The 25972-nt window shown below is 39.9% G+C and overlaps 2 protein-coding genes across 2 annotated transcripts in view; both read right to left on the bottom strand.

The window, feature by feature from the left end:
* Positions 1–485: 485 nt before the first annotated feature.
* Positions 486–25972, bottom strand: part of LOC145463572 (uncharacterized) — a 157639-nt gene continuing 132152 nt past the window's right edge. Inside the window, exon 2 of the mRNA XM_081447340.1 lies at positions 486–733. The gene's annotated coding sequence lies outside the window, so the exon portion shown is untranslated. The remainder of the gene's footprint in view (positions 734–25972) is intronic.
* The window catches only part of LOC145463301 (replication factor C subunit 5-like), a 10439-nt gene continuing 393 nt past the window's right edge, over positions 15927–25972 (bottom strand). Inside the window, exons 1-11 of the mRNA XM_081447050.1 lie at positions 25906–25972; positions 25677–25741; positions 24454–24590; positions 23980–24059; positions 23768–23841; positions 22186–22345; positions 21435–21516; positions 21201–21330; positions 20571–20648; positions 19468–19522; positions 15927–17568 (exon numbers count right to left, since the gene is read on the bottom strand). The exon at positions 25906–25972 is cut by the window's right edge and continues 393 nt beyond it. Coding sequence (XP_081303176.1) covers positions 17472–17568; positions 19468–19522; positions 20571–20648; positions 21201–21330; positions 21435–21516; positions 22186–22345; positions 23768–23841; positions 23980–24059; positions 24454–24590; positions 25677–25741; positions 25906–25952 — 1005 coding nt within the window. The 5' untranslated portion in view covers positions 25953–25972 and the 3' untranslated portion in view covers positions 15927–17471. The remainder of the gene's footprint in view (positions 17569–19467; positions 19523–20570; positions 20649–21200; positions 21331–21434; positions 21517–22185; positions 22346–23767; positions 23842–23979; positions 24060–24453; positions 24591–25676; positions 25742–25905) is intronic.

Below are 25972 nucleotides of genomic sequence, written 5' to 3'. Positions count from 1 at the left end.
AAGGCTTTTCAAAGTAAAGAAGAATGGCGTTTTCCTTTTTAGAATATCTTTTTTCGTTTTGGAGATATTCACGTTTTTGTATTAAAAGTGATGACGTCATAGGTGGTTCCACTAAAACAGTTCAACACTCAATCAAGAATATCTCTAGAAATATTAAAGCAGTGTTCTTTAAACTTGGCACCAGAAATGTACATCACAAAAGAAACAAAATGACACCCGTCGTGCCGTTGCCATGGCAACAGTTATGCTGCTGGTCCTGTTTTAATTAAAACTAACATTACCAGATTTTATCTTAAACAAGGATCATCCATTCCCAACAATCTAATGGGAAGAGTTAAGACAATATAGGAATCATGTGTTTTCCGAGCAAGACCCTCTGTCCCTTTTCGAAGGGTTGCAAATTGGCATATTTGGTTTTTCACAGAAAGAAAACTGGAGCCAAAAGTGTTGCCATGGCAACAACACAGAAGGTTTCACTCTGTTTCTTTTGTGGTGCACATTTGTGGTGCCAAGTTTGAAGAACACTGCTCCAATATTTCTAGAGATATTCTTGATTCAGTGTTTTACTGTTCAAGTAGAACCACCTATGACATCATCACTTTGCTCATTTGCATAATACAAAAACGTAAATATCTCTAGAACGAAAAATAATATTCCAAAAAGGGAAACGCCATTCTTCTTTACTTTGAAAAGCTTTTCAAATAAGCAGCAATTATTTTTTACTTCATAGGCACTTTAATAGTCTAAGATGCTATGAATTTCTGCCCGATTTTCAGGATAGATCTCGTCATAAACCAAGCAAAAACCATTTTCTCTACCTCAAAATCTCCTAGCAGAGTGGTTTCACAGTATATTTTGGTTTTCTAAAATTTTATGACTTTTTTGCAGCATTCTGCTCATTAACAATTTGTTTTGGAAATACTTATAAGTAAAGGTTTACTTATAAGTTAACTTTACTATGGAGATGGAGAATAATGGAATACTTCCATTTCTCGGCACACAGCTGCTTGAAAAATCTATACAAATCCAAACCGAAGTATACTGACGTCAAACCTACCAACATTGGCCTTCTGCTGCATTACAAGAGTCATGTTGATGACCGCTACAAGCGGTTCGCCGAAAACTATGTTTGATCGTGCCTTCCGCCTCTCTTCCAACTGGTCCTACTTTTCCGAGGAATGTGATTGACTCAAAATGGTGTTTTCTCGACAGGTTAATTGATTCCACTAATTTCTCTGGCAGTCAAAGTTTCTGATTAACCTGTTCCCGAATTACCAGCTGTTAACAATGAATTAGATCGTGTTCGCTTTATGCCATCTAAAGCTAAGACCACAACTTAAAGATCTGATCCAGAAAATTCAAACGACGTCCAGCCCACGTTTGTTAGTCACAAGTTCAAACAACATTTGAAACTGCGCGAAGTCAAGCCGTCCGTTGTTAACCAATAATCCCTTGTTTATCAATTTAAATGTGACATGTGCGATGCAGTTTATGAGGGTTACACACGGCGGCGTTTGCATCAACGCGTAGACGAGCACAAGAATGCGTCTTCCTCCATTAGAAAACATTTCCGTGCGAAACATGTTTAGATACGTGCCCAAGGATCTTAACAAGAATTTTACCATCTTAAAAAAGTGCAAGAACAAGATTGACTGTCTCATTTATGAAATGTTTTTATTACTGAACTGAGACCGAGTCTCAATGTACAGTCAGACTCAATTCAATTCGTGCGAAGGTTTTTAATCATTTTTAATTATGTTATTCTTGCATGCTTTTATTGCTTTTCACGCCGTTTTTTAACATTTTCATACTTTTACACATATTTACTTCTTTGTTTTATATTTAAACTCATGCAAAATTTTATTTTCTCTTTTGAGCTTGACAATGACTGAAGTTCGGTCGAAACGTCGCGCACTTTTTACCGTTAGTTTTTACTTCAAACTGTTTTGGAAATAGTTGTAGCTCTCAGGAAGAAAATTGTTTTTTCCCCTAGAAAGCATATTTTGTGCCCTTTCAAATAAGCTATTGCATTTTTTTCTGCTGTAAATTTTTGTGGAGTAATTAAATGAAACATGTGATACTGTCAATTTTTTATATATTTTTTCCGTTGATAAAGAGTTTAAAATGCAGAACCAATTTTAATATTATAAACCTACCAATAACGAATACTGCTAGTAAATAAATATTCTGTGAGATCCTAAGGTGAGTAAATGTAAAGTTTTAAAGGGAGTGTTTCACGGTTCGGCGCATGTCTGTATTATTTATGCGCTTGTGCACGCTTTGGCACAGGCCCAGTTTAACATTGTTTATGAACCAATCATAAGCGAGTTACCTATTTTCGCATGCAAATAGCCGTAAAATCATCAACCGTAGTGGTGGTGGTGGTGGTGGTGGTGGTGGTGGTGGTGGTGGTGGTGGTGGTGGTGGTGGTGGTGGTGGTGGTGGTATTCTTTATTTACCCTCGTATTGTAGAGTAGCTTTAACAGCTAATGTCTCCGAGCATTTCAACAGCACAATTGGCAAAGACCAAACCACAACACCGGGAACTTCGTGCCCTGCTCTTTACGATGAGTGTGTGGGTTCTTTAACGTCCCCTGCTGACCATAACAGTGAAGATGCAGGAGACGGGGCCTACGGTTTATCGTCCTTAAGACTAGAATATCTAACCATTTGCAGATGTCATTGCAAAGGTAGCATATTCTCCTCAGTTATTTTAGGACAAATAAAATAGGACAAATCGTAAGATCCACTGAAATCTTCTCAGAATTTTGGTCTGATCCGTTATTCTGCCACGACTAACTATAGCATGTGATTAGTGAACTACATTTGAGTGGGATTTTTAAAGCGATAACATTGATTAGATTTTGATTTAGAGATATGCGCCGAACCGTGAAACCCTCCCTTTAACCACTGCAATTCCGTAGCTGATTGTCATGACGCGGTCAACAAGCTGGAAACTCTGAGATCGAGTACGCAAAATATCTCACAAAGTGTGGCCGTGTAGAGTGTACCAGATCAAAAGATTCAAGTAAAAACTATGATTTTGTCTATCCTCCGACGAATGCAGACGACTTCACGCAAATATCAGGATTTCCGAAGAAAATCGGTCAGCAAAGCGAGCTCATTAATTAAAAGGTACAGTGATATTTTTGAATTCTCATTATAAAACGACCAGTTGAGATCGAGCCGTTGATCGTTTCGGGCTGGAACAAACGCTTGATACACGCAAATATCCTAAAAGTTGAAACCTGAGAAATCATATTTGATCGTCTTTTTATCGCGCGTTGTTTATGAGAACTGCCATGACGCTCAGATTGAAGCAGTATGTGGTGGTGACAGATTCTCTATCGTCTCAAACATTACTTTACACTTTCTGTTTCGCCAGTCAAATCATCGCCGACGTTGTTTTTTGCTGACAAGAACAAGAGTTAGCTCTTTCTGCTTCAAGTGACACATGCGTATTGTCATTTTAATAGCTGCTGCGAAGTCCATGCCACTCACCTTCTTCCTTGTTGACAATGTTATCCCTGAAAGTTAATGACTGATATGTTGAAACTGTTCTACTTCTCCGTCGGAAACTTGGTTTTCTTCTACTTTGAGCAATTCACACCGCAGTGGAATCTCCCTTCTTCCGAATTTTATAGTCGAACGACCATCAAAGACCCATCAAAGGTCCTTGCTCATGATGCCCCCGTGTAGCTCACGTGATATTCTCATGACATCAGTGAAACCCATTTCAGTCAACAGAGCCCCCTGTCCTTTTAGCCGGCGGGGCCTTGGCGCGAGGAAAAGGTGACTCTGGAGACATGATTTGATTGGCTAGATTCTTGGATTTTTACTAATCCAACGCTGTTTTTTTTCTTTCGAAAGTATCCACTAGTTGATTTCAAACTAAAAATGTTCGATTACAGCGCCAACAGACCATTCTCAAAGAGGATCGAACCAATGAGAGTCCTTTCATTCCGATTGGTAGAAACAGCAAAGCACACAGATCGGGGGTTGTTACGAAAACACGGAGTGCGGAGTCTAAAAAAAATAAAAAAATAAATTAAAAAAAAAAAGAAATTAAAAAATAGAAATAAAAAAATTTAAAAGTAAATTAAAAGAATAATGAAATACATAAATAAACTAGAAAAAGAAATTTAAGAAATAAAAATAATAATTATTAGGAAATTCACACCACCTGAGGCGGACTGTTCATATCACGTATACTACGATTATCAGTTGAGTAAGGCACGAGGGAAGCTTGGTTACGAAGTTTTGGCCTTAAAATTATGGTGTTGTCACGGGCAACTTACCTCGTTTCCATTGGTAACAATATCAACGGCAGTTGGTCGCCTGTCGCGTCGCCTACAATTTCGCGCGCTTTGCTGCCAATGGCGTCAAAGGCCGACAAGTTAGGATACGGAGCCAGTTGCTCGTGACAACAACAAGATATTTACGTTAAAACTTGGTGACCAAACTTTCGTCCCGCCTTACTCAACTGATAATCGTAGTATTTCATTCAGTCCAAACGGTATATTCAACTCACGATTTTCATAGTTAGCAGTTCACTTTTAGGAAAAAATCAGTAAAGAACAGTCCAGCTTTGACCATGTCTAGAAAATGTGAGAAATTACACCTTCGGTTTTCTTGGAAAGCCGTGTTGCCTCGAAACAAACTCAAGCTTTGCTTTCCAAAAATAAACTGCCTGTTTGAATTAACCCTTGAACCATTCAACAACTTGTCAACTGCGCGTCCTAAAGTTCTCGCAATTGATTGATGAAATTCAAACTAAAACCTTAAAAATTTTTTCAGCGCTAAAAAATAGTAAGATAAAAAATTGTGGATTGACAAATAAAGAAACAAATAAATACACAGGTAAAATTGCACTTTGAGAAAACAAATTTTAAAGTATTTTCCCAAAAAAGCCATTTAACTGGCAGCGACGCTTGTCTCGCCAATTATACGTGCAACTGCGGCCATGTATTTTTTGTCTGTTGGAATTTAATATCTTCTCCGGTCGAAAATTACTGATTTCAATTCGGAAATAAAGTAAGGTTGGTACACACTACATGAAAGCTGTTAACGCAAAACAAAGAAAAAAATTCCTAAAAGATGCTATTCACGCCGTGAAAATGATTTGGGTCTGAAAATAATTGAAACACGCAGAACTAAGAATAAGTTAAGCCCCTTCCAGGCGTTCAGTTAGTTGGGGCTCAGCGCGAAAAACGGCGAGCGAAAAAATATGGGAGAAGCGCTTTCTCTCGCCGCGTTTCTCCCCTATTTTTTTCGCCCGCCGTTTTTCGCGCTGCGCCCCAACTAAGGCCCTTTTTACACGACCCCAGGTTGCTTTTTACCCCGGGTTGAATCACCGCGGCGGGTAACCCTTTTGCAGTCAAATGTTTATAAGCGTTTACATGAAAACAGTAGTCAAGGCAGGTCAGCCCTCCATGCCGGGTATGTCGAGACGCGGGTTGACCCGGCGAGAAGGGTTGAAATTTCTTCAATTCTTACATGTATAAAACAGTGGGCCAAAAGCTAACACGGGTCGGTACTTTCAGTCAAATAACCATGTTGTTTGGGTTTTTTATTTGGTTAATTCTACATCAGGACCTCCCACCATTCCGTTATACTTTCTAGGTTTTTTGCTTGTCATCTTTCTAGCCCATGTTTCCAGTTTTTGATCGGTAGAAAGGCTGCTGGTCTGGGTCAGGCTCGAAGTAAACCACACGCTATTGCAGATTGACAGCCCGGATTGGTGTATAGTGTTTATTTTTAGCACTCTCTGCGATGATTCAACCCGGGGTAAAAAAGCAACCCGGGGTCGTGTAAAGAGTAAACTGAACGCCTGGGAGAGGCTTAACTTATTCCTAGTTCCCCCGGTTTCGATTATTTTCAGGCCCAAATCTTTTTCACGGCGTGAAAAGCATCTTTTAGGAATTTTTTTCTTTGCTTTTCTTTACTTTATTTCCAAATTGAAATCAGTAATTCTCGACCGGAGAAGATATTAAATTAGAAAAAAATACATGGCCGCAGTTGCACGTGGAATTGGCGAGACAAGCATCGCTGCCAGTTAAATGGCTTTTTTGGGAAAATACTTTAGAATTTGTTTTATCAAAGTGCAACTTTACCTGTGTATTTATTTGTTTCTTTATTTGTCAATCCACATTTTTTTATCTTACTATTTTTCAGCGCTGAAAAATTTTTCAAGGTTTTAGTTTGAATTTCATAAATCAATTGCGAGAACTTTAGGACGCGCAGTTGACAAGTTGTTGAATGGTTCAAGGGTTAATTCACACAGGCAGTTTATTTTTGGAAAGCAAAGCTTGAGTTTGTTTTGAGGCAACACGGCTTCCCAAGAAAACCGAAGGTGTAATTTCTCACATTTTCTAGACATGGTCAAAACTGGACTGTTCTTTCCTATTTTTTCCTAAAAGTGAACTGCTAACTATGAAAATCGTGAGTTGAATATACCATTTGGACTACTGAAATATACGCGATATGAACGGTCCACCTCAGGCGGTGTGAATTTTCTAATAATTATTATTTTTATTTCTTAAATTTCTATTTCTAGTTTATTTACATATTTAATTATTCTTTTGATTCACTTTTAAATTTTTTTATTTTTCATTTTTTTCTTTAACTTCTTTTTCCAATTTTTTTTTTAATTTCTTGTTTAGACTCCGCACTCCGCACTCCGCACTCCGCGTTTTCGGAACAGCCCAGATCGGGCGGCGCCGTGCCCTTCACATCGACAAACTGACTCAATTTAATACCACTAAAGTGCCACATGCCTCGTCTTCAAAACTTTCTGCTGCTTCGCAGAGAACTCCATCACAAATTTCTTCAAAGAAAATGTTTTTCGCAATGTAATAAACAATTTTGCCTTTCACGAATATCTTTTCATTCAACATACACATGGAAATTTGCAAGGTCCACGGCAAAAATTTTAAGCCGACTCCGGTTACGCTTGAGGTTAAAATTAAGGAAGTTTTAAACCGGCGTCGACAAAACCGGATCGGACCGGACCGGACCGGACCGGATCGGATCACGGATCGGATCACGGACCGGATCACGGATCGGATCACGGACCGGATCACGGACCGGATCACGGACCGGATCACGGACCGGATCACGGACCGGATCACGGACCGGATCACAGATCGGATCACGGATCGAATCACAGAAAAAACAAAACAAAACAAAGTTTTAAAGAAAAAAAATCAAAAAAAAAATCAAATCGTTTATAAGATAATAATAAATAAAAAGTAAAAGTGGAAAACTAAAATATGTTAAATGAAAATAAGAATCCCGAATTAGATACAATGACATGTTAATTACAGAGAATGACAAGAGGTCATTTAAAAAGCCGCATACGCGCCTAATTTACGACGAATTTAAATTGTAATGAACAGGCAGATGTAGTTATATTTGAATGATAGTTCGCTCGAAGCTTGCGTGAACTCCCATTCTCGTTTTTGAAATTGTTGTTAGTATCAGTAGCTAATTCTCGGCTACATTTTCGTGAGTTGGCGTTACGGTTAATGAGAAAACTTACGTACGATAGCTCGAGGACATGACTTGCTTTAAAGGAGCTACGTCACGATTTGCGCATCTTGAAAAAAAAGCCTAGTTTTTCAAGTTCGTCATTTGCAGTCCTCGTTAATCTTTGCCATCCTTAACGATCCTCATTCCGTTTTGATTTGTTCTTGCCTCTTAAGTGTTTTCTATCCTAGAACACGATCATTTTAATGTTTTCTTCTATTTAACGACAACCCTTTACGACCCTAAAAATGACTCTAAAAATCGTGACGTAACTCCTAAAATGTTGTTTATTCTCAGGTTGCGTTATCGTTCACACTATCGATGTTATTCCTATAATTTTTTGTAAAACAGCTATATCTCCTTGAAATACAAATGGTTTGTTTCGTTTTATTCCAATGCGAAATATCGTATTTCAAACTCACATCTTGTAAAATTGTAGACTTGTCTCAAAAACGGAAATTGTTTGAAATCATCAGGTGTTTAATTTTTTTAGTGTTGTTAGTTTTTGTGTTTCGATTCATACGTTCGTCCTATTATTACCATGCTGACTTGTTTTATGACAGTTTACCTTTGATGCAAGTGAATATATGAAATATCATTTATCTGAACTGCGGAGAAAGATATGAAGACATGATTGATCATCGCAATTATACACACAACTTAAGCAGTTGTGAAATTAAAGCCTGAAAAACATTCAGGTTTGAACGGGATTCGAACCCATAACCTCTGCGATACCGGTGCAATGCTCTACCAACTGAGCTATTAAGCCAACTGGGAGCTGGTCACATTGTGAGTGCCTGAAAAAAATTCATCTGTGACCAGCTCTCAGTTGGCTTGATATTATAAAAGAATAAAGGAATATCACACCTGAATTAAATAAAACGTTCTTCTCACAATAGTCACTCTAGTGTAATTTGCTCAACAAAATTTTGAATTTTGAATTTTTTTCCTTGATCCGATCCGTGATCCGGTCCGTGATCCGATCCGTGATCCGGTCCGTGATCCGGTCCGTGATCCGGTCCGTGATCCGGTCCGTGATCCGGTCCGTGATCCGGTCCGATCCTGGTTTTGTCGACGCCGGTTTTAAACCCTTTTTTCGGTGCTTTCCACGGTCTGTGGAGGACGAAGTCAGCTGGGCCTAACTGATCAATTTGGGTTGTCAAAAAAGCAGGGGAAAGATTTCTCTCTTTCAGAAATTTTGAGTTTAAACTCAATGCATGCACACATAACACGGTAAATGAATTTGGTTTCCATTAGCTTAGTTTTAAGCAATAGTTTTCATTTAGCAAAATACAGAGAAACACGGACTTCATAGCCTTCAGCATAAGTAATTAAATTCTGAATAAATTTCGGAAGCAGCGTTTCTGCTTAACTGACCTTTATTCCATTCTCAAAACTTTGGAAAGTTGTCCTTAACACTTCGTTGAATCACTTTGCCAAGCACATGAAGTTTGGACTACTTGCACACTTTTCGTACAGCCTTTTACTTTCGTGATGACCGATTCCACCTGCGAATCCCTGCATTTCCCAGTCAGAATACTATTGAATCAATTAATATACTTTTTGCCTTTCACCGATAACCTTTTCCTTTCCTTTCTTACACCTTTCTTAGCGTGAAATGTTTTCGTCGCTTTGCTCTGCGGATGTCGTGCCCGGCGCGGAGTCTGTGCTTTCATTCTTTCAGTCGCTGTGAAAGTCCGAGCTTTTCGGCTCACAGGGCTGCTCTGATGACGAAAACTGACTTCACTTTTCCAGCATTTTCTTTAAGATTTGTAGATTTCGCAGTTCAATTCTCCTTTCGCTGTAAGTTTTCATTCCACGAGAAGCGATGGCGATGCTCGAGTCAAGTTTGACAGTGGCGTGATTTTCCTGGACCAATCACAATTCTTTGCTACGCATAGCAGCCAATGAGATTGCTTCATTTTGTATAGACGTTCGAAAATAGAGTACGTCAAATGACTTTTTTCATGTTCGCCAAACCAGGTGATCTGGTGACGTCATTGCACGAGACTGGAGAGAACATTTTATTGCCGTATCCCATAAGGCAGCCCGCGCGTAGTTGAGAGCGAGTGTTGATGCTTTTCAGAATTATTTTGTCTTGTCTCATACCGCGGTGGCCTCATGGTTAGTGCGCTCGTCTCCGGATCGAGCGGTCCGGGTTCGAGCCCTGGCCGGGGACATTGTGTTGTGTTCTTGGGCAAGACACTTTACTCTCACAGTGCCTCTCTCCACCCAGGTGTATAAATGGGTACCGGCGAACTTAATGCTGGGAGTAACCCTGCGATGGACTACCATCCCATCCAGGGTGGAGTAGAAATACTCCTAGTCGCTTCACGCTACAGAAACTAGGATAAGCTCCGGCCTGGTGGGCCACTTGGCTCGTATGCAGACTTCACCTTATCTTATACCTTATACCGCGCTTGGAATTCGGAATTGTGCTGTAAGTATGAGAAGTGTTCATTTCGACGGTGAATCTTTTCTACACTTGGATGGAAGCGATTTGAGTACTTGAATGGCACAACATGCAGCGCTGGCCGCATCGCATTGTAAGCTTCAAAATCACTTGGTGTTTTACTTCAATTTGCTTTTAATAGTGTACTTTCTATACAGTATTAAAGGTACTGTTTTCCATCGATCTCTAGTTTGCTTTTATTTAGTCATTCATTTTATTATTATTGTATGTCGGCCACAGCACTAGTTCGGTCGACCATTCGATCAAACGCTCTCCAACTCAGGGCCGGGTTGTTCGAAAGCCGGTTAACTTTAACCAAGGATTAAACGTTAACTGAAGTATTATTTTTTCTTGTTTAAAAATATTTTTCACCTCTTACGTTTGGCGTAGTTTGAGATTACTACAGCTCAAAACTGAAGGGCAAACAATAAACAGAACACCTCACCAAAAAGTTTTTAGTTACAAAACCGAAATCAAACTTCTCGTTAATCCTGGGTTAGCTTAATTGGGCTTTGAACAACCCGGCCCAGGAGTCTATCTTTTTGTCGAGGGTCGAGGGTAATATTCTTTTTTTCCGAGCTTTTTTTTTCAAATGTCACAAATCGTAGGAGGCGTGAATCGGAGGCTTGTCAACCCCATTCACTACATTGAAGTGTGTGCTTTGTCATTAACATCAAACCTAATTTGGTAAAATGTTGGCGTGACTTTCTGTCACACGATCAGTCGAACTTTTCAATAAATTTTCTGAAATACATGCCGTAACTACACTGTAACTACTAGCTATTACATAGGAAGAGCCCGGTGGAAGAAACGTTGAAAAAAGGTCTTACCGTCACTTGCAACTGCGGGTCAATCAAAATTCAAAGTTTTGACAATCAAACTTCAAAGTTTACCCGCCCACTTGGGAACGTTTTGGCGCCACTCCGCAAACACTTGAAGAGGAGCAAAGTCAGCAACGCGTACGGGCATTTTGTCTTTTGCAGTTTTGAAAATCAGAATGAATTATAGGAAATCAGGAGAGGAATTTCTGTCGGATATCGACTGTGATCTTTTACAATATCCAGGGGAATTTTAAGGAAGAAAGTGTTCACCTCAACATTGTCCGCGCGGTATCTAGCTGAAGATGATCTTCATTTTCTCCCTGAAGGCCACAAAAGGTAACAAAAGACTAGTCTTGAACATGATTGCTCGGCTAACAACGCCCGAGAGAGTAAAAAGCAGCTTGAAACGTCATACAGCGTCAACACAGCAGTTACAAAGCCCTGAATCAAATTTGAAATCTCCTGCACGAAAAAAGGTCTCCACGTCGGGCTGAACTGAACAATGATGCGACGAGTATCGAGTACCGAAAACGAGCGACGTTTCTCTTTCCACAAGCAGGCGTCAGTTACTTAGCCAAAGTGAAAGGTTCATCGAGGAAAAGACAGGGGCACCCAACGGATCGTTTCGGTAACTTATCTGTTCGGAAGGCCTTCAATCCCCACTGATTTTCTGACGAGAATTTGTCATGTTTAAGCTTGCATAAATTAGAATACATTATGTTGCACGTGACGAGTGGTGTTGTTGAATAAACGAATTCAAGATGTCGCTGTGTGCGTCCGAGTCTTAGTGACAAACATTACATGGTACCAGGAGTAAAATGGATTCGTTCAAGCCTCCGGAAGCTTTGTCGCTTCAAGGAAATCCAAGTGAAAATTGGAGAAGATGGGTCCAACGATTCGACCTTTATCTGACGGCGTCTGGCAAAATAAAAGAAGACGAGAAAGTTCAGTGCGCGATCCTGCTTCACGTGATCGGTGAAGAAGCGCTGGAAATTTATAATACCTTTAAGTTTGCTACTGGTGAGGATCCAAAGAAGATTGCTCATCTTAAGAAGAAGTTTGAGGAGTATGTCAACCCGAGAAAGAACACTGTGTTTGAAAGATATCGATTTTGGGAATGCAAACAGCAAGAAGGCGAGACAATTGATCAGTTTATCACCGAGCTGAAAACACGTGCAAAGTCCTGTGAATTTGGCGATCAGCATGACCTCATGATCCGCGACCGAATTGTGTTTGGTGTGAGAGATACCCGACTGAAAGAACGACTGCTCCGTGAATCGTCAGACCTTACCCTAGAAAAAGCAGCAAGTGTTTGCAGAGCCGGCGAAGCAAGCTCGAGTCAAATAAAGGAATTGGAAGATTCTGACAAGAGCGTTCCAGTTCATTGGGTCGGAAACAAGTTCAATTTAAGGCGTCCAAAACCGCCGCGTCCTAGATTACCGTTCAACTGTTCGAAGTGTGGTACTAAGCATCTACCAAAGTCATGTCCTGCGTTTGGAAAGCTTTGTCTCGTTTGTAAAGGAAAAGATCATTTCGCCAGAGTTTGTCCGCAAATGAAATCTCCCGTACACGTAGTCACTCCGAGCGATCAAGGCGCCATTGGTGGAGTCGAATTAGAAGTTCAATCAGATAATGGAGATCAAGAATTATTTATCGGAACAGTGACTAGTGCACCGCCTGTCGAAGACTCGGCTTGGTTTACGAATTTACGTGTCGGCGGAACACCGATTAAATTCAAACTGGACACAGGAGCCGAAGCGAATGTGTTGCCACTCAGTGTGTACTTGAAACTCAGAAATAAGTCACCGCTTTCGGAAACCAGCGTCATTCTCTCATCTTATGGAGACTTCAAGGTTAAACCTGAAGGCACACTAAACTTACACTGTGAAGCTCGTGGAATGAAAGAAAACCTGCCATTTTTTGTCGCCGCTGTTGAGTCACCACCGATTTTGGGACTTTCAGCTTGCCAAAAATTAAATTTGGTCAGAAGAGTAGAGAGTGTTGCCCAGGCGCCACTCACAAAGGAAGAAATTTTGGATGAGTTTCCTGACGTCTTTACTGGACTGGGCTGTATGGAAGGCAGTTATCACATTGAATTGGATGATACAGTTGAGCCTGTCATTCACCCACCACGGCGAGTGCCATATAGTCTGCTTGAGAAGCTGAAAGAAAAACTCCAGGAGCTAGAAGAGAAAGATGTTATTCAGAAAGTGGACAGACCCACCCCGTGGGTTAACAGTCTCGTCATTGTGGAGAAACGTGATGGGTCCCTACGCCTGTGTTTAGACCCCAGAGATCTTAACAAGGCAATTCGCCGAGAGCACCACAGGATTCCAACTGCAGAAGATATAGCAAGTCGTCTAACTGGCAAGAAAGTTTTCTCCATAGTGGATGAAAAGGATGGTTTCTGGCAAGTGTGTCTAGATGATGAAAGTTCTCACCTCTGCACATTCAACACTCCGTATGGCCGTTATCGCTTTAAAAGAATGCCATTTGGTATGAGTTCAGCACCAGAGGTTTTTCAGAAAAAGAATGAATCCATATTTGGAGACATTGATGGTGTGGAAGTCATATTTGATGACATAATTATCGCTGCTAAAGATGAGTTTGAGCATGATACCCTCATGAGAAAGCTTTTGCTAAGGGCACGAGAAGCGAAAGTTAAGTTCAACCCAGGATTGAAGCCAGATGTTGAGAAAGTGCGAGCCATAGTTCAAATGCCATTACCCCAGAACAGAGAAGAGCTGCGGAGATTCTTGGGAATGGTGAACTATTTTTCTCAGTTTATTCCTAATCAGTCAGAAGCTACTGCCCCCTTGCGAAGCCTGTTGAAGAAAGATGTAGTTTGGATCTGGTCACATGAGCACACACAGGCAGTGGAGCATCTAAAGGAGATCCTGTCAAGTCAGCCTGTTTTAAAGTTCTTTGATCCTTCTAAGCCAGTCAATTTGCAAGTGGATGCCTCTAAGTCAGGTCTAGGAGCATGCATTCTCCAGGATGGCCACCCAATTGCCTACGCATCAAGATCTCTCACCCAAGCAGAAGTAAACTACGCCCAAATAGAGAAAGAACTTCTTGCAGTGGTATTTGGCTGCGAGAGATTCAATCATTATGTTTATGGTAGACCAGTAGATGTTATGTCAGACCATAAACCGCTGGTATCAATCACAAAGAAGCCACTGGTTAATTCTTCTCCAAGGCTTCAACGCCTGCTTCTGAGACTTCAGAAGTATGAAGTCAACATCTCTTATGTTCCAGGCAAATACATGTATGTAGCAGATACACTCTCAAGAGCCTTTCTGAATGAGCAGCCTACAGATGATGATTTGAACGATGACATGGAGGTGATGGTCCATAGCCTCATTACAAATCTTCCCATGACCCAGGAGAAATTGGCACAAATGAAGTCTGCAACAGCACAAGATGAAGACCTTCAGAAATTATGTACAGTTGTTAAGAATGGTTGGCCTTCCCACAGAAGCCAATTGCCTGCATCAATTGCCCATTACTGGAGTCTTCGTAGTGAAATTCATGAAGTAGAAGGCCTGTTGTTCCTTGGCCAGAGGCTCATAATCCCACAAGATATGAGACAAGCTGTCCTGAATTGTATCCATGAGAGTCACCTTGGTATTGAAAAGTGTAAGTCAAGGGCCAGAGCTGTAGTCTATTGGCCAGGCATGTCTACTGCAATTGAGAGACTGGTGACTAAATGCCCAGTGTGTCTCAAGTATCAAAGAGAGAACCAGAAAGAGCCTCTCCTGCCTCACGAAGTTCCCCAGAGACCATGGCAGAAGCTTGGTGCAGACATATTTGAACTGAACACTAACTCTTATTTAGTTGTGGTTGACTACTACTCTAAATATCCGGAACTTTGTCTTATGAAAGACAAGACAGCTAGCTCTGTTATAACTAGCATGAAATCAATTTATGCCAGACATGGTATTCCAGATGAAGTTGTTGCCGACAACATGCCCTTCTCAAGCAAGGCTTTCCGTAATTTTGCAAGTGAGTGGGGATTTGAAATCTCCACATCAAGTCCCAGATACCCACAGTCCAATGGGATGAGTGAAAGAGCAATCCAGACCATCAAGAATTTACTTAGAAAGGCTTGTGCAGACGGAAATGACCCCTACATTGCTCTACTGGAGTACAGGAACACACCCATCTCTGGACTTAAGGAGTCACCTGCTCAGCTGTTAATGAGTCGCATGTTGAAGTCCAAACTACCTACTGTGGAGTCTCTCTTGAAACCTCAAGTGGTTGATAGCCCCCAACAGAAGCTGCAACAGCGGAGTGATAAGCAGAAGATGTACTATGACCGGAATGCTAAGCAGCTGCCGAGTATTAAGGAGGGTGAAACAGCTAGAATAAGAAAAGGAAAGACTTGGGAGCCTGCCATCGTTACTGCACAACATAGTGCTCCAAGATCCTACATAGTTGCAACACCTGATGGTACCACCTACCGACGAAACCGTCATCACCTGCTCCCAACAGTCGAGTCGCCTCCACTGATCGCAGGACCAGCTATTGATGGGCCAGGCGTGCCTGTAGTAGCCGAACCGCCAGTTGCCGTCCCACCACCTGATGCTGCCATGCCCTCCCTAAACTCATCCAGCTTTTGCAGTCCTCAACAGACACAGCGTACTTCCAGCGGCCGAACTGTCAGATTACCAGCAAGATTCAGAGAGGACTATGTTATGAACTGAACTGTCCACACTCAGTAACCAGACATTGAATCAGACTGTTTTGTTGTTTTTTTTTATTTTTTGCTTACTACTAGGCTGTGTTATTGTTGGTTATGGGGAAGTTCCAGTTAATAGTGACAACAGTGTGGAACAGACATTTTTAGCAATTTTCTGTGAATTGTTGTCACATAACTTGTTGACCTACTTTGTTATTCCTTTGTTTTCTTTTGTTTTCGGTTTTGTTTATTTATTTTTTTTTTATTGGAAAGGAAGATGTCATGTTTAAGCTTGCATAAATTAGAATACATTATGTTGCACGTGACGAGTGGTGTTGTTGAATAAACGAATTCAAGATGTCGCTGTGTGCGTCCGAGTCTTAGTGACAAACATTACAGAATTGTCACCTCGAACTTTCGTGATATGAGAAATTTAATGTCTGTTGTTTTCGAATTGTAAAAAATGTCGTTTGGGGTACTGAAAAAATAGTCAGCTATCATTTTCGGAAAGGCGATAGGACCTAAGGTTTTCAGGGAATGGACAAAAAAGCCCTAATAAATTCGAGAATACTCAAGTTCCCCTAGAATAACCGAACAGATAAAATTTTTTTAGTGCAACCTAAAATTAACCTACAGAGCTTTAGAAGTACTCCAGATAGCCTAAAACAGCGTTTAAAAGCATTTGAGAGAAAACGATGGTTGGGTGCCCCTGAAAAGAGGCAAGAATTAAAGTTTGAATTTAAGGAAGCAAGCGCTAAAAGATAAAAACTTGAATAACCCGGCCAAATTTACAGACAAATGTATAGAAAATTAGAAAAATAAACCGAGCGTCTTCTAGCCAAGCTACATCCTTTAAACGTGGTGAATAAGCTCGCAAATCTCACAGATATTTTTCATCGTGACCAATCGCAAAGCCCTGCAAGTTTACCGAAGGAGAGTGGTAATTTAGATCGCAAAACGCACAGATATATTTTTTTTTAACAGCGAATTTACCGAAGGAAGAAAATAGCCGTAAATTTGCTTCCAAAGCTTCCATCGCCTCCAGATTTCACCTACAGTTCCTGTTTGATAAATGGCAAAGGAATATTTCTCATCGCGGCCCGTCAATAACACTGGAAAACAATGAAGCCAACACTCCACGAAATATCATCGGTAGTAACACGACCTAAACGACTACAGCGACATAGAGTAAAAGGTACACAAACGAAGCCAGGGAAGGCGTTGTCATTTGTTTCCCTCGGTGAAAAATTTGAAGCTAAAAACGTGAAATTCGAAGCGGGTGAGGCACTTTGACACAACATTGTCACTGTCAATACAAATATTAACGCGAACCACATTCTGTTATCCCTACGTGTTATTTTTTTGTTGAAGAAATTACAACTGCAAAACTTAATGTTTAGATTTATTTCTACGCGGATAGCCATTCAAAAGTTGATGGCATTAGTACATCGGCCAAAGCATCCAGCGTGATGAAGTCACATGAAAAACCGGACTTTGAATGTTATACAGGTTATAGATAAATAATCAGGTCTGTGATATATTTACATTTAACCAAATCGGGGAAGAACATGTAGACCGGACTCGACTGAGCGGCGGAAATCGAGCCTACAGCAAGGAGTACAACAACAAACCCAGAAAAAAATATTACCCTCGACCCTCGACATGGGACCCTCGACCCTCGACAAAAAGATAGACTCGATAAAAGTGGTTATAATAACCCGCCAAAATGTAACTGCTGGAAGCTGTTTAAAGCCACCTTAAGCGAGCATACAACTTTTATTTAACGAAGTATGAGGCGTCATTGTTAGATGTTGTACAATACTACGACACAACTGATCCTACAACTTTGCAAAAGTGTAGATCATTCTACAAGAATTTCAACAAATCACCTTGTCTCATACATTCATGTCAAAATCTCCGTACATTAACTACATGATTGTAAAGGTTTTCACAGTATTAGGAACACCGAAGAAAGGTGTAAGAGCGTTTTCTATGAATCAGGAGTCACCATATCTCTAGCTACTTGGAAAGCTGCTATCAGTGAGCTAAGCTGAATCTTCTCAGAGGTTCCTGCTGCAAGGCGGTATCTGAAAACATCAACAAAAAAATGTTACTAATAAAATAACTCTGCATACGAGCCAAGTGGCCCACTAACACGGAGCTTATCTCCGGTTTCTGTAGTATGAAGCGACTACGAGTATTTCTACTCCCCCCTGGATGGGATGCTAGTCCATCACAGGGTTAGCCCCAGCATTAAAGTTGCCGCTACCCATTCATACACCTGGGTGGAGAGAGACACTGGGAGAATAGAGTCCAAGAACACAACATAATGTCCCTGACCAGGGATCAAACCCGCACCGCTCGAGTCAAGGTCGAGCACACTAACCATGAAGTCACTGTGACTCCTACATTGAAGTAATGACCAGTAAACTCTGTGTCATCACAACACAGTTATTCTGATTATTCTACCAATCATTAAAGATGGTAAAAATACTCTTGAGGTTAACTAATATATAGATTTAGGCCAGCCTAAAAGCGTAGCTCTTGGCCCGGGTTGTTCAGAGCCCAATTAAGCTGACCCAGGAAATGGTAGAATTTTGATTTCATGTAACTATGCGGTGAGGTTTTCTGTATATAGCTGGTTTTCACATGACGTCACTAAAATTCGAACTACAAAACTATTGATATTCCCGAGATTTTACTTAAATGATGTGTAAGAGCAGCTGAAAACTAATACTCATACAAATTTTCGCTCCGAATGGGTTCCTGGTTTTGTGATAAACTACGCTTGAATTTCTAAGCTTTTGCGTGACGCGGCATTTACATGACGGCCTAGAGAGCTGTCATGATGGTTAAAAAAGTGACTTATTTCGGGGAACTTGGCTATCTGAACAGTTCACGTCTTAGAAAAAGAATTATTTTAATGTTTTAGAGTTCCTCGAGGGATAAATTCACGCTTTTGTAGCAAAACTCAGTGACAGATATTTCTGTTGGTTTCCGGCCCCCATGTTGGTGCCCATACGGATGGGCACCAGCATGGCGTCTCCATACAAATCTCTATAAATTTGGGTAAAAAATTTCTCCGCATATCTCGCATAAGAAAAATTGCTGTGACCAGAATTTTAGCGAGAGTCTTTGCATATTTACCTTCTTTCATTTCCCAGATTCTGGATTTTGATTTTGATCTATTTTGAATTGCGTGACACTGAAAACCAGCAATTGTTTCGCCTTCTGCTTTGAGCTTTAATAATCACCATATACACAACACAAAGCAGCAAAAAACATTTGTATAGAAGAAAAAGTTATAATTCGGTTAACTTTTAATCCTGGGTTAGCGTTAACCGGCTTCAGAACAATCCTGCCCTGTTTTCAACAAGTTAAACTGAGATGAGCCCGCGATCCAATCAAAAACCAGCACTTGGTCAGTGCTCAACTTCAAAAAAAAAATGTGACCTCGATAACCTGTAAACTTGAGCCCGCAATATGGCCACGTGATACTGGTCAGCGAATATCTTGTTTTGACAGGTGTCAATTGATCATAACATGGATGTCCAATATCAAAGAAGTACATGTACATGGTAAACCAAGGCTGCATGTCTCTGTCAACCTATTATTTGGAGTATGGCCGCCATGTTGCGCGACTCCATTGTCATCGTCGCCGTCGCCGTCGCTGTCGTGCATACATGCCCACAAGTAATACCACTAGCCATGATAACCATGAGAAAATCAACTCATGGGTTTCCTTTTCTTTCCTATACGAGTAAGGGGCCGCGCTATAAAGTAAGCTAAGTATGTCACTTAGTTCCCTGACTTGGGCTGTTGCTCTCATTATCAGGGAAGGTAAAATAAAATACTAAACGAAAATGTTTGCGTTCCGTTTTTTGCTTGTCATGAATAATTCATTACAGTCTTACAAATGTTCAGTTGAGTACTGTAGTGACAAAACTATAATCACATGAAATATTTCATATTTTCTTTGAACTTACTCAACATCTGCCATCTTTTCCAGCAAGAGAATTCTGATTTTCTGAGGGAAGTTGACTGTAACAGAAAAAAAAAAACTGTTACTATGAAAACATTCAGCCATGATACAAATTACAAAGTTATACATAGTATGCATGAAAGACTATCCTCCAAGCATTCTCTACATTTTTCATTCCTCCCAAGGTTCAGTAGCTTGCATGCAGACATCTTCTATTGCCTTTGTGGACCATAATTTATATACTATAAAGTGTCCATCGAAACCCTTGATTGACATTCCATCGACTTCTCAACCGATTCTTGATGGACATTTCAGTCGATACTCATTTGATACTCAGTCGACACTAGGTCAACACTTGGTTGACACTCAATCAACATCTTGATTGACACCTGATTGACACTCAATGGACACTCTGTCAATGGTCGGTCAATTAACCAACTCATACATGTATGCACTGTATTGATCGACACTCGATGGCATGTCTGTGAACTGAACAAATCGTATGTGGTTTGGCATGGTCTGTATTCTTATCGACAATGATACGTATCATCACAGTAGAAAAAACAAATGTTGGCCACTGTGATGACGCATATCGTTGTCAATAGGAGTGCAGACCACGTTAAACCATATTTCAATAATGTATAATCTATAATAAATAATTTATGATAAATTTATAATTTATAATAAATAATATTTTATTGTCTTTTACCACAATATCAACGTCAAAGAAAATGTGTTTTTTTCAGAGCACGAGCTGAAAAAGGCACTGCGTGACACATTGACACAAGCAGTGTTGTCTGGACTATTATTGACAATGGCAAATTAGCCAATCAGATTTCAAGATTAGTAGCAGTTGTGGTAAAATTTAGTGTTGATCGAGGGTCGATAGAGGGTATCAATTGAGGTATCGATCGACACTGAACCATGGATATATACATGATCTGCCTTTGTTAGAACTAGTATATATAAGTGGTGAAGCTGTATGAACTGTGTGCATTTTGGGGAAAGCTACATGCATTCTGCATTTGCTAAGTTCCAGTCTGGATGAAAAATAGAGAATGTTTGCATTATGTTGCGAGAAGACAAGTTATAACTTTATTGACTGACCTCTATGAACATACAAGTGCACTTCAGTCAGAATGTCTTGAAGTGCCAGTCCCTTCAAAGTTTTAATCTTCATTATATCTGGTGGAAGGTCAAGAATGAATGCAATGTAGAAATCTAGTTACTGTAAATAAAGGAGCTATGTCACAGATCACAGACCTTGGCCATTTTTTCAAATTTGTCCTTTGTTATCCGTCTAAATCATCCTCAGTTGTAACCACCCTTATTCCTGCTCAGTTGAAAGAACTACACACTGTATTTTGATTTCTACATGTACATTAGAAGACCATTATGTTGTGGTTTCCTTAAACAGGATGAAAAAAAAAAAAAACATTCCTTGAACTATAAAGCTATGATCAATGACTAGTCCAAACATCATTCTCACCGGCCCCTCAAAAATTACTAGGAAGATTAATTAACTTAGAATTAAACTAATAGAGTAAATTCAGTTCTTAAAGTACTTCTGTAATTTAAATTTCTTTAAAAAGTTTCTCAAACAAATTTCACTTGCCCATCAGTCAAGTTAAGTATGCATCTAGAATCTACTAGCCAGACTGCAAAATCCACTACTCCCAGGCGTTGCTGAAAAACTAACTTTGAGGTCATGACAGTATTACAACTGGAGAAGGATACTATTGTAAGCAGTACTGAAATCCTCATTGAGCATCCACTCCACTATGTTTGCAATGTCTGATCGCAGAGGTTGGCCTGTACATGTGTAGACATTCACTTCATTTACAGTGTCAAAGGCCATAGCTGTGCTCTAAAAATAGATCAATAAAATGCATCAGTTTAGAACTGCTAAGTAGTTTCCTCTACTCAAAATTACTGTACCCAAAGAAATATAAAGAAGAACTTCATACTGACCTGAAGAATATTTAGAGCTTTCCTCATATCACCATTTGCCAGCCTGACCAGGCTTTTCATTCCATCATCTGAAACTTGAACTCTAAAAACAAACCCTGATGTTCACAATACATCATAGCACATAACTCGGGATGTAGAACAGCCAAGTGTTTCCTTTGGTGTGCTGTTTCATAGATTCAGAGGTGCAGGACTAAGCTAAGGCAATTTTCTGTTACAGTGCCTTTGCTTGATGAGCCAGTATTATTGAATACATGTATATAGAGACAATGGAATTTCTCTCCAAGTGTAGTTCGAAAAATTGTGTTGAACACAAGACACAATGATTTCTTAAGATGCAATCTTTTCTGGATGTTTTTGAGGATTGTTGAAGATTGCTGAAAGATCTGAAGATTGTGAATATAGTCTTGCAAACATCTTGAAACATTTAAAGGAATATTTCAAGGATTGCTGACAGAAGTTTCCAGGAACACTGAAGAAGGTAGATGTATCAGAAGATTGCTGAAGACTGGTGAGAAAGGCCTAAGTATATTCTAACTGTACCGACAAAGACAATTTCATTTGACTTGCAAAAAAATTAAGACACTTAAAAAAAATTATAATAAAATTAGGGTAATTATTATCCTAATTTATGATTATTGTTATTATTATCATAAATTTATTTCCACCTTCAGTTATGCTCTTTTTAAGCACTATGAAATTCTTCTAAAAGTGCAGGTTTTGCATAACCTGTACATTTAATTAAGAAACTCACCCCTCACTCTTGATAACATGTTCCAGTCTACTTGTCATCTGTTCATTGTCAAGAGGTCCAAATCTAAATCTTGTGCAGCGTGACTGGAGAGCTGGAATAATCTTGGTCAGGTAGTTGCCAATCAAACAGAATCTTGTATTCTCTGTAAACTTCTCCATCACTGCAAGAAAAGATGACCACATGTTACAGTGTGAGTCATATACATCCTGTACACCTAATTGAAGAAAACTTATCATGAAAAAGGTATAAACCATAAATGATACCAACTTGCAAACTGACACTAATTTGCATTCTTATGAACCATGTACCAGGGGCGTAGCTAGAGGGGGGTCCTGGGGTGCCTGTGACCCCCCCTCCCCCTTTTGTAAGCCTTTTTAAGCAAACAACCTACAACAATTGGGGAAAATGACATAGCTATCTGGTGAGTACCCTCACTTTGACACAGTGTGAGCCCCCCTTTGAAAAATCCTGGCTACCCCCCTGAAATGTACATGCTTTAAAACCAAGAGACGATGATCATCTCTCTCCTGAATAAAACAGATCTTGTGTTCCCTAACTATACTTTTGAAAACTTGGGCACTTCTCAAAGCTCTTAAGAGTTCGAACTTTCTTTTGTGTTCTAGCTTAGCTACCTTTAGGAAGACATGACAGTTTCTATGTTTTTCTAAATCATCACTTAAGGCAGCTGACCTGTGATTATTAAATGCCACGAGGAAACAATCTTGAATAGTCATGATCATGTGCATTCAACATTTTTTTTTTCTTTTTTTTCTGCTCAGGTGTACAGGTACTGGTAGTCACAGATGTTCATGAGTTAAAATTAATCTGAGTTGACCATACCCAGTGTTTCAGCCAGAAAATTTTTCTTGAGGGCCAAAGTGGCCCCTGAAGATCTTTTTTAGGGGCCAATTTTTTAGGAGAGGGGCCAATAAACTGAAAGCTACAAAAGGAAAAATGCATCAGGGTACCAAGGAAAATAAAGCAGTTTATTAGGATCTAGGATAAAATTTAATAGTAAGTGCTTTTTGAAGTGTTTCCACTCAATAAATTTCTTTCGAATCAGATACTAGTATGATCCGTGCATTACAAGAGAACAGTCCTTAGGCATACATAATGTAGTCAATGATCAAGGGTTTGCAATGCATTATAGGACGATTTCAAACTTGGAAGTTTTCCGATGTGAGATAAATACAGCAGAGGAAAAGGATGGATTGACTTGTTTTCTTATGTTGAATGTTTTAGAAGCAAAGATCTTTCAATAAGATTTTCTAGAAGGACATAATGTGTGACATAATAACCAGATTGATCGTCAACACAGAGAAATGTAGTTGCCATTATGGTGACTAAACCAGAATTTTTGCCGAATTTTGGTCGCCAAGGATGAAGTGTTAGTTACATTGGTGACCATATCGGTCGCAATTTCAAGCCCTGGGATGGCTTTTAAAATACTACGCCGGGTTAAGCCTGTAGTCTTGTAAAAGGAAAGGGCCAAATTGGCCCTTTCTTTGTTTTTCTGGGGGCTATCTCTGATTGCAACGCGGGATTCTGGCAATGGTGCGCTCTGGCGGAAACACTGCCATACCTCTTCTTAAAGCATTCTGAGCATCCTGCGTCATGGCATCTGCTTCGTCCAATATCACTAGCTTGAAGCCAGACCTGCAGGCACCAATGAAAGTTTGAATAAATGCATGTACACCAAACTGTTACATGGTAACATGTGTGGTACAATATGTAGTGATGGCCTTGTACCGATGTCATATCAAATAATAAGTAGAACTTGAAAATATAACTCACTTAAAAATTGTCCTTGTACTTGCAAAACTTAGAATGGCTCCACGAACAATTCCAATACCTCGATCATCTGATGCATTCAACTGCAAGAAAACAGTTAGACCAGAGCATAAGCACTATTAAACAATAAATGGAGATCATAAGCCCCTCAAGTTATAAGCCCCTACTATTGTAGGCCGATCTGTGTGTTTGTTCTGTCTGGTACTAAGCTCCTCTGGATATAAGCCTTCTTTCATCACAGTTATTAAATATTATTAAATGAAACAGAGTTACTCATTTCCTCCCAGAATATCACATATCAAATAGCAAAAGGTAATAAGAAAGTTTATATGGAGAGTAAGAATCAAAAAACTTAATCACCAGAATGTTTATGTTGTACGGTCAACTTATTTCAGTAAAATACTCCTCCAGTATTAAGCCCACACAAAACCCCTTATATGAAGATTATAAGCCCAGGCATTTTAAGTATATTCCTACCTCAAGAACCATGGAGTTGAACTCGCGTGCAGAATAGATCTGTTTGGCGACAGCTAATATGGTGGAAGTCTTTCCAGTACCAGGTGGACCATAGAACAACAGATGAGGCAAGCGATCTTCCTCAATGAACCTTTTGACTATTGAGAAACAAGAATAGGTTACATTTTACGTACAATGTATCAATTATGCACATTGCAAATACATATTATGTACATGGTACATGTATACTGGGAAGCATGCATGGATTAGCTGGGGGCACTGGAGAAATAAAAATAGCAGCCAAACATAAGTCTGTGCTGATTTGTGGTTTATTCAGCCTTTTTCAACCTGGCAAAGCTTAAATACTTGCAAAAAAATAGCACTTACATGTACAAATGTAGTTATTCATCAAATAAATGAGCTTTTGTGATAGGGACCTCACAGATTCCGGACCCGTCTAGGGAAAGCCCAGCCAAGCCCAGTCCCCACCAGGGCCTACCTATATGATCCCATATTTTCTTGCATTGCAAGCAGAGCTGTTAATTATGGGGTGTCGACAAGGGCCGTAACTTGTAACACCTGTTCACAGCCGAGTATGTTTGATAGGCCCTTGATGTTATGGATAAGCCTGCCTGAAGTTGGTAAAATCCAACCATAACGTAACAAGTTTGTTATGGGTGTGAAGATGAAAGGCTGGTTTTCACTAGTGATGGAGTCGTGGTCGGAGTCATAATCAGAAGTGTAGAGTGATACGATCTAGTGAAAATCAAACTGACAGAGTCTGAAGCAGAACACCCACTCTGCTTATGACTCCATTGCTTACAAGCTAGTGAAAACTTAACCGTCGGAGTCAGAAGTGGAAGTGGAAGAATAAACCAATCACAACGTTTGATTCCAGGCCTTGTGATTGGTTGGTTCTTCCGCTTCTACTTCCAACTCTGACCATCTAGTTTTCAGTGGATCATAAGCAATGGAGTCATAAACGGAATTGGAAGAAATGGAAATGTTCTGATTCTTCCTACTCCGCTTACGGGGGAGGGGAGGGGGGAAGAAATACGGTACTCCAGGTTGTTTCATGTCAATGAAACCGTGATAACCTATGGCTGTATGGTTAATGTAGACTACCTTTTTTCTACCCCTAACTTCTTTGTTTGCTAAATACCCAGTATAAACTGAAGACAAAGGGAGATAACGGATTATTATTTTACTTTAGCTTAACAAATTAATTCACGAGGTAAGCTCACTTGTTGTGATAATATCCCTGTGAGAGATTAGATCTTCTAAGCTGTTTGGTCTGTATTTTTCAACCCTATTGAGTAAGAAGCATGTGCATGTTATGAACAAAGCTCTAAGAAAGCTTTTCCTTTGAGCAGATCAACAGCAAAATTTTGAATATAGGCGGAGCTGGAAATAATTTTTATTCGAAAATGGAAAGTGCACTAAAGCTTAAAAGGGTCAACTTCGTCAACTTACCATGGAAGATTTCGTTTTTGCTCGGAAGCGGACTCGGAGACGACCATTTTATCCAGGTGGGAGTCCT

The sequence above is a fragment of the Orbicella franksi genome, chromosome 12 (assembly GCF_964199315.1).
Source record: "Orbicella franksi chromosome 12, jaOrbFran1.1, whole genome shotgun sequence".
Taxonomy (NCBI): domain Eukaryota; kingdom Metazoa; phylum Cnidaria; class Anthozoa; order Scleractinia; family Merulinidae; genus Orbicella; species Orbicella franksi.
Note: the sequence above shows the minus strand (reverse complement) of the source record. Positions and strands in the feature narration are given on the sequence as shown.